The sequence below is a fragment of the Mauremys reevesii genome, linkage group 16 (genome assembly GCF_016161935.1).
Source record: "Mauremys reevesii isolate NIE-2019 linkage group 16, ASM1616193v1, whole genome shotgun sequence".
Classification (NCBI taxonomy): Eukaryota; Metazoa; Chordata; order Testudines; family Geoemydidae; genus Mauremys; species Mauremys reevesii.
Genome location: NC_052638.1, coordinates 43,707,798 through 43,716,133, shown reverse-complemented (window position 1 = coordinate 43,716,133; position 8,336 = coordinate 43,707,798). Strand labels below are relative to the sequence as shown.

The 8,336-nt window shown below is 67.0% G+C and overlaps 1 protein-coding gene across 1 annotated transcript in view; it reads right to left on the bottom strand.

Annotated features, from left to right (window-relative positions):
- Positions 1-914: 914 nt before the first annotated feature.
- PMFBP1 (polyamine modulated factor 1 binding protein 1) overlaps positions 915-8,336 on the bottom strand; it is a 53,168-nt gene continuing 45,746 nt past the window's right edge. The window contains exons 12-26 of the mRNA XM_039502608.1: positions 7,668-7,790; positions 7,402-7,528; positions 6,621-6,778; positions 6,148-6,394; positions 5,463-5,652; positions 5,044-5,197; positions 4,622-4,789; positions 4,214-4,381; positions 3,479-3,646; positions 3,227-3,394; positions 2,813-2,875; positions 2,457-2,566; positions 1,820-1,894; positions 1,253-1,346; positions 915-1,145 (exon numbers count right to left, since the gene is read on the bottom strand). Of these exons, the coding sequence (XP_039358542.1) occupies positions 1,071-1,145; positions 1,253-1,346; positions 1,820-1,894; positions 2,457-2,566; positions 2,813-2,875; positions 3,227-3,394; positions 3,479-3,646; positions 4,214-4,381; positions 4,622-4,789; positions 5,044-5,197; positions 5,463-5,652; positions 6,148-6,394; positions 6,621-6,778; positions 7,402-7,528; positions 7,668-7,790 (2,088 nt within the window). The 3' untranslated portion in view covers positions 915-1,070. The remainder of the gene's footprint in view (positions 1,146-1,252; positions 1,347-1,819; positions 1,895-2,456; positions 2,567-2,812; positions 2,876-3,226; positions 3,395-3,478; positions 3,647-4,213; positions 4,382-4,621; positions 4,790-5,043; positions 5,198-5,462; positions 5,653-6,147; positions 6,395-6,620; positions 6,779-7,401; positions 7,529-7,667; positions 7,791-8,336) is intronic.

Below are 8,336 nucleotides of genomic sequence, written 5' to 3'. Positions count from 1 at the left end.
GGTGTGAACACGACTGGAGGCTGCCCCAGGCTGTGTGAGTGTGAAGCTGTTGTGTGTGAGGCCCAGCTCCTGTGCGCCCGGCACGGCTCCGGCCTGGATCAGCTGCCCCTGCGTCACAAGGCTCTACGAGAGGGGCCGATACAAGATGCCCAGTAGCTGTGCCCATCGTGCCGCCAGCACAGACAGTGCACACCTGTCTGTCGCCCCACCTGCAGCCTTGCGGGGAGGTGAAGTCCCTACATCTGCTACCTCCCCAGACTCTGGTCCCATCTCCCTCCCAGAGCCAGTGATTTGTGGGTCGCAGCCCCGGCCCTGGGCCCAGCACGGCCAGTTGCCGTTGGCTTCCACTAAGGCTGAGGTAGCGGTGCCCTTCCTGGGCTGAGAACAGGGCAGCAGCCCGGCTGTCGCTGCGGGGAAACAGGGGATGTGCTGATCTCTGCCGTCATACGACAGCAGGCAGTGGTAAATGCCGGGCTGCCTGCGCTGCGGCATCCGCTCCCTGTGGCCTGGCGTCAGAGGAAGGGCCTTGGTCACAGAAATCGCAGTGTGCTCCGCAAGCCTGCGCCAGGGGCTGGTATTCACAGCTGCAGCTCCTCTCCTGGGGGAGAAGGGAGAGAATCCGCCTCAGGGCAGCTGCTGCACCCAGCACCTGGTGCTAAGTGTGGTCCCTGGCCCTGGGAGAAAAGGAAACAGCCCCCCTGAGAGTCTTGCGCTGCTCAGCCCCCCAGGATGTGGCTGAGCTGGGGGAAGGGGCAGGAGGGAGCAGTGCTGCTGCAGTGACTACGCTGGCTAGGGCTTGGGGGCTGTACTAGCGACACCTTTAATGGCTGAAATACATGGGCTGTTCCCAGCAAGCGGGGTTTGCTGAGGGGGATGCAGCCCCTGCCCTGCCGACGTGGCCAAACCACACGTGGTGGGTGACAGCCTGTGCCCGTGGCTTTATTTCACAGTGCAGGCTGGGCCCGGGGCCCGCAGCGCGTAGCTGAGGTAGGTGCAGAGGACGTGTCTGCCCCGTGTACAGTCCTTGCTGGGTCCATCGTGCAGGCGCCAGGCTGGAAGAGGGAGGGACCTCACTCCTCGCCCAGGAGCAGGGGCCATGGCTGCCGAAGCACAGCCCGTGTGTCTAAGCTGCTGCCCTGCAGAGCCTGGGACAAGAAGCACAAAATCAGCAGTAGCTCTTGGCAGCAGCCCCCGCCCCCCTCTTCTGGAGCCTGCCCACGGGCCCAGCTCTGCCTGCTAACGTCCTGCTCACCTTCAGCCGCTCACACTCAATGCGCCGCTCGGCCACTTCGCCTTTCAGGTGCCTGTTCTCCTGCTGCAGCCTCGCCAGCACCTCCTGCAGGTGGCTGTGGGGAAGGCAGGGAGGCAGTGAGCTGGCGCTGGAGCGAGCAGAACAGGCAATGGCCCAGGGGGCCGATGCAGCTCAGACTGCGTTGCTCCCGTCCCCACGGCCAGCTCTGTCTACATGCCACACGGAGTGGGTGGGCTGCCGCACACCTGCAGGGCGCTGGTGTAATCCTGGGGCCGGGCTCCGCTCCCAGCACTGGGACCAACCCCTGGGTGCAGCTGGGGATGGGGCAGGCTCGCCTGCTCCTGTCTGTCCAGTCACAGCCCAGGGACAGGATGTGGGGGCCAGGAAAGCAATGGGGGTGCTAGTCCCCTTCCCCCACTCAGCCAGGGTGGGGTCAGAGCTGCAGACCCCCTCCCTCCCAGCGTCAGATCCCTTAGGGCTGATGCACAGCCAGCTGCCCTTGAACCTGGCACACCTGCCCTGGTCTAGACAGGTGGCTGCACCGTGCCAGGCGCTGGTCCCACTTACTCCTTCTCGCCTGTCAGCTGCGCGATGTGCTTGATCTGTTCCCGGATCTTGTGCCCCAGTTTGTCATTTGCTTGCCTGAAACAGGGCCGGAGGGGAGGGTCAGCTGGCTCCCACGGAGCCGTGTCCCTGGGCTGAGCACAGCGGTGGGAGCCCAGCCAGAGTCACCATCTCGGGGGCTCCCAGTGATGGGCACATGGGGAGGCAGCTGTTGTGCCAGTGGCCGGCGTCTGGTGGAAATGCCGTGAAGGCAGGAGCACGGCCTGATGCCTTGTTACCCCCGATGCCATAGCTGCTGGGGCTGGGCAGTTGTGCAGGAACGCAGCCTGATGCCTTGTTACCCGATGCCACGGCGGCTCGTGGGGCAGTCATGCAGGGATGCTGGGCTGCAGGAACGCAGCCTGATGCTACAGCTGCTGGGGGGCGGGGGCTGGGCAGTCATGCAGGAACGCAGCCTGATGCCTTGTTACCCCGCTGCCACGGTGGCGCATGAGGGGGGTGGGGGGGCAGTCGTGCAAGGATGCTGGGCTGCAGGGACGCAGCCTGATGCCTTGTTACCCTGATGCTACGGCTGCTGGGGGGCGGGTTGGCAGTCGTGCAGGGATGCCCAAGGCAGCTCCGGCCCAGCCCCCTCACTCACTTTTGCTCCTTCACCCACTGGCTGACGTTGGCCAGCACCAGCTCGCTCTCATGGTGCAGCCGGCGGCTGTCTGAGCGCGCAGCCCCGAGGGAGGAGCGCAGCGCCTCTGCCTGCAAGAGAAGTGACACAGCACCAGCCCCACAGCCAAGCTAGAGCCCCCCCCCCACCTGTGGCTGGGTCACGTGGCACTGCACAGCTGCCTCTGAACATGGACGGGTTCAGCCGAGCCAGGCTCCTAGCTCGAACCAGGAATAACCTGCCCCTGGGCCACGTGTTGCCTGAGCCCTTGGGGGGGGAGCGGCTCACAGCTGGCAGCAAACACCCACCCACGGGAGAGAGCGGGGGGGGGGGCCTACCTCACTGCTGGAGGCCACGAACTTCTGCCTTAAGACATTGAGCTCCTGCTGCAAGCGGTCTCTCTGCCAAGGAAGGGCATGTTAGGAGCAGGGGCAATTCCATTGCGCGTGGGGGCTGGGCCAATGTGCCCAGCCTGCCTGCTCCCAGGAACGCAAATCTAGATGTGGGTAGGGGTGAACTAGGCTCCACTCGAGGGTCAAGCCCCCACCCTGGCCCGGCTCCTAGGTCCCCATGCGCTGACCAGTCAGTGAGCCCTGCTGACACCAAGAAGGCACCATGCCCCTGTTGCCCCGGGCCAGGGGGCCGAGGGCCACAAAGCTAACGGCCTCATCCGCCCTGCCAGTATTCAGGGACTTGTACTGGGCCAGCCCCAGGGTTCTGCGGGATACGCCATCGCCCCCCCAGCCACTTACCTCTTCAGCGGCACCATGGAGCTTTTCTTTCAAGGAGGCCAGTTCCACCTTGATCACGACCAGGTCCTCATCCCGCTGCGCCAGGGCCTGCGCGGTCTCCTGGGACCGCCTCTGCCAGTGCTGTGCTTGGCCGCGCCGCTCCCCCAGCTGCTCCGCGAAGGACCGGGCCTGCCGGGGATGAGTGGCAGCAGGTGACCAGTAGGGAGGCGGGTGGGGGCTCAGGGAGGTGGTTGCAGTGCCTGGGTCACTCACCTCCTGCTCGCTCTGCTGCTGGAAACCCTGCAGCTTCTTCAGCTCCCCGTTGAGCTGCCTCATCCGCTCCTCACAGGCTGCTGTCTGCTCCTCCAGCTGGGCTTCCCTGGCCTGTCCCCGCACCAGCTCCGCCCGCAGGGCCGCCACGTCCTGCGCCGTCTCACTGAGCTGTCACAGGATGGAGCATGGGGGCGGGCCCTCTGGAGGGGGGGCGGGCCCTGGGGCAGACAGCTGGGCTGCACTGACACCCCCCAGCCTTCCAGCAGAAGCGAGAACCGTACACCCAGTAGCTGCTACACTGGGCCAGGCCTGGCAGAGCCCCCGCCCCAGCACAGGCCCCTGGTGCTGCACTGAGTGTGCTGGGCACTTGTACCAAAGCGGGAAGGCTCTGTACGCGGTCGCTGACTGGCTGGGCGAGGGGCTGCTCCCCAGGGGTGCCGAAGGGTAACATGCTCCGGGGCAGCGCAGGTGCCAGGCAGGCTGGGTGGGGCACCCGAACGTCTGGGCCGCTGTGAACGCCCCACTCGCTGGCGGCTCCAGAGAGACACTGGGCGCCGCAGGCTGGCCAGCAGGCGGAGCAGATGCACACCATGTGGCACGGGGCCGGAGAGCGGGTCAGCCCGAGGAGCTGTGACCTCCTAGCGCTGCCCTGGGGGTCAGCACTGCCTCTGCCCAAGCTGCTCCAGCTCAGCGGAGCTGATGGGGTCCCTGGGGCAGGCCCTGGCTCTGCCCTACCTTCTCCAGCGCCTCCCTCTGCGTCTCTTGACAGGAGGCAGTTCTCAGCGTCAGGGCCTGGATGGTCTCCTCCGCTGCAGTCAGCATGCGGGTGCTTTGCCGCTGTCTGGCCTGAGCTGCTCCCAGCTCCGCCTGCAGCTGGGCCAAGGCCGACTCCTGGAGTGTGGCCTGCGGGGAGTTCAGCGCTGTCAGCTGGGCACCAGCAGCTGGAGCACTCCCCTTGCCGGCCTGCTGCTGTATCTGCTGCTGGTGCGCTCCAGCTGGGCGCAGCACTGCCTCAGCTGCTCCTGCAGCTAGCACCCAGGCAGGGCCGCCCCTCCACACACAGGCCCCAGCCAGCCTCCCCCCACAGCCACTGCCCCATAGTGGCCTTGTCTCCCGCTCTGCTGGGACCCGTCACGGGCTCACCGCTTGCTCGCTGCTGTGGAGCTCTCGCTGCAGCTCCTCGCGCTCGCTGGCCAGCACGCGTTCCCTCTCCTGGGCTCCCTGCAGCTGCCGCTGGAGCTCTTCGGCCCGGCCCTGCAGCTGGCTCAGCTCCTCCCGCAGTGCCCGCTGGGTGGATTCCTGCTCCTGGAGCTAAGGGAACATGAGGCTGCAGGTGCGAGGCCAGGGCAGCACGAGTGCAGAGGGAGGAGACGCTGGGCCGGGCAGGGCTGCGGGATCACTGAGCTGCAGGAGCTGAGACAACGCTTCCTGCATGGCTGATGCTTCCAGCGGGCGACCGTCCCCCCTCCCCCACCTAAGCAGGGCGCTCCCTTTCTGTCTTGCCTGGCGCCCAGGGGCCAGGCCCCCGTGTGCAGCCCCAGGGGGAGGCCACGCCCAGCCTGTACCTGCTGCTGCAGGGCTTTCGCCTGCTCCTGGCTGCTCCCCAGTTTCAGCTCCATCTTGGCCATTGAGTGCTGATGTTGCAGCCCCTGCTGCACGGCCACCTGGTGCCTCTGCTTCCACTGGCCCAGCTCCGCCGTCAGGCGCTCCAGCAGCTTCCTGTGGGCGAGGCCCCAAGACAGAGCAGCTCCAGCCTCCGCCCCATGAGCCCTGGGAGCCCAGCTGGACACCCCACGTGGCAGGCTCTGCCCCCTGGCCCCTTCCCATCCTGCGTGGCTCTGCCTCGGGGCTCCCTGCCCCAGTGCTGCCTGGCGCTGCTCTGGGTCATGGAGCCTGGCACGGGCAGATGCCAACATCCTGTGCCCCTTGCTGCGCTCTTCCCACCTCCACCGGGACCACTGGCAGGTCCCCGGCTGCTCCCAACCTGCTCTGCTCCACCTCATCCGTGCTCCTGGACAGCTGCTCCTGCAGCACCTGCCGCTCCCCCTCCAGCCTGCGGCTGGCCTGCTCCAGCCGGACAACCTCGGCCATGCGCTCGCTCAGCTGCTCCTGCGTGCTCTGCAGGCTGCTCTGGGCCAGCAGCAGCCGCTCCTCCTGCTGCACCAGCTCCTGAGCTGCCGGAGACAGGGAGGAACATGCTCACCCAGCTGCTGCCCCCCCTCAGGCTGGGCAGCAGGAAGGAGAATCCTGCTCCTGAGCATGCCCAGTGCTCCGCCATTGACACAGACTGGAGCTGAGGCAGCTGCACCTCATGGGCAGCTGGAGCCCATCACCTGGGTGTCTGGTCGGCTCTGCGATGACTGGAACGGGCAGGCTCAGCGGGCTGCCATCAGGGCCCACCGTACGATTTCCCTGCACTAACGTAAGGGGCAGGTGGGACTCACTCAGGGGAGGGGCGCTACGTGGGCGCTCCCCACCCTGCAGCGGGCAGATTCCAAGCGGGAACATCCCGGGCCTGTGGCACAGGGGCTGGCACCAGCTCGGACTTGGGGGCGTCTCTCTGTGGAATGCCCCAGGCAGGCAACGTGTCGCGCCCACCTTCCCCGAGCCACGAGAGCCAGAAGCCAGTGGTGCCAAGGGCACAGCCAGGGCGCAGCTGCCTCGCTCACCAGCCGCTTGCTGCTGCCGCTGGCTGTCCTGCAGGCTCTGTCTCAGCAGCTGGCTCTCCTCCTGCAGGCTGTCGCTGGTCGCCTGGCTCTGCTCCCTCTCCTGCTGGGCCTGCTGCAGGCGTGCGGCCAGGCTCCTGGCCTCTGCGCGCTGCTTCTCCAGCTCCAGCCCCTTCTCCTGCAGGGCACCACGAGCCTGCCGCATGGCGGCCTGTGCCTGGCGGAGCTGGTCATCCCTCCTCTGCATGATCTGTGCCAAGAGAGACCACAGCACTGCCCCATGGGCCACGCCACCCGCAGGCTGGACCCAGCCTCTGGCACAGCCCCATGGCCATAGGCCCCTCCACATGGCCCCACAGGTGCTGCCGCATCTGCCTGAGACCCGGGGGGGGCTGGAGCCCTCTCCTGCTGCGAACGCATGTTGGCCCAGGGCCCCTGGCTTGTCCCTCCTCTGGGTCCCCGTCTCCTGGGCTCACCTGCTCCTTCTGCGCACACAGCCGGCGGCTCTCCCGGAGCTTGCACTCCATTTGCTGGATCAGCTGCTGCAGCTTGGCCACCTCCAGCTGCTTCTGCTCCACCTCAGCAGCTGTGTCCTGCCTCAAGCTCTGCACCTCCAGCTCCAGTGTCCCGAGGGCTGAAAAAGCAGCGCCATGCTAGTGCCAGCTCCTGCCTGCTGCAGCTGCCCTGAGCCGCTGGCTGCTGTAGGGCGTCTCCACCAGACCTGTGACGCGCAGCTCTGCACACACCCCGTGCTGGCCAGGCTTCAGCCAGCGCCAGTAACCGCAGTGCAGCCGGGGTGCCGCTCCGAGCCCTGCCCACCGCCATGGCCAGCACCGGCGAGGGCAGCGCCAGCCCAGCTGTACCCTGTGTGCAGCAAGACACGGGGCTGGGCCCAGACACCCGCACTGTGTGCCACAGGCCAGGGCTGCCCTGGCCGCCAGCGCGGGGCCCTGCTCAGCACCTGGCTGTGTGGCTCCCTGATGGTACAATCCTGACCAGGCAGCCAGGCCTCTGGGCTCAGCAAGGAAGGCAAAGTGGCCTGGGCTGCCCCCTGCCACCCACCCAGGGCTCCTTGCGGTCCCAGCTGGCGCAGACGCCTGGTGCAAGGGGCGTAGGCCACAGCCTGAGCAGCGCCCCTGGGGCAGCCCCTCGGTGCTGTGCTGGGCAGCGCTGACGGGCCCAGGGGCCAGCAGCAGCTCCCCCCGCCCCCCCGCCCGGGCCCCGGCTGGCAGGAGCAGCGGCCACCTCTTCCTTTACCTTTCATGCTGCTGTTCTTCTGCTCAGCCACTCGCACCAGCTCCAGCTTCAAGTCCTGCACCAGGCCCTGGTACTCCTCGGCCCGCTGGCTGTGCTTGGCGCGGGCCTCGTCGGCGTGGCTCAGCTGCTAGACACAACGCAGCAGCACAGCTCAGTCACTGCCGTGGGCAGCCAGCCGCCAGGCCTGGCTGGGCCTGGAGCAGGCCCAGGGCGCTGGCCGCTCAGCGCTGCCCGGCGCTCCCTGCCGACAGCCGGGGGGGTCCTACCTGCTGGAGGGTCTCTGCCATGGTGGTTTGGCGCTCATAGCTGGCGTTGGAGTGACTGTGAGTGGCTGTGTAGGAGGCAAACTCCGTCTGCACGTGCACCAGCGTCTCTTCAGCTTCCAAGCACTGAAACCACAGGCAGCAGGGTACCAGTGGGCCGGGCCCTAGCGAGCCCCTGGGCAGCTGGGCGCAGAAGGGTTCACGGGACTCCCCGGGGGCTGAGTCTATAGACGAGTGTGCCAAAGTGCAGCATGTCAGCCCCCCCCACGGCCGGGAACACCCGGCGGGCCCTGAGCTGTGAGGTGTGGTGTGACGGCGCGAACCTGAGCCGGGTGTCTGTACAGTGTGTGCGGTACGCCATGCACCCGCCACGCTACCCGGGCTCTGGGCAGGCAGGGGGAGGAGCCGCTTAGCTCTGCCCGGCTGACCGCTGCGTAGTGCGTGGCTTACAAGGGAAGGCTATTTGCATATGGAGGCCGCTGCTGCTCAAGCCTGCAACGGTGACAAGCGCTCACAATAATCTGTGCAGGGCACACCCAGCAAGGCTGCGGCTCAAAGAATTAATCTGGTGTCTCAGGAGAGGCAGCGCCACCCCATAGTCGTCACGCAGGGTAGGCGCAGGGAGTCACTGTGCCCAAGTGGGCCTGTTCTTAATGTTTCCTCTGAATACTG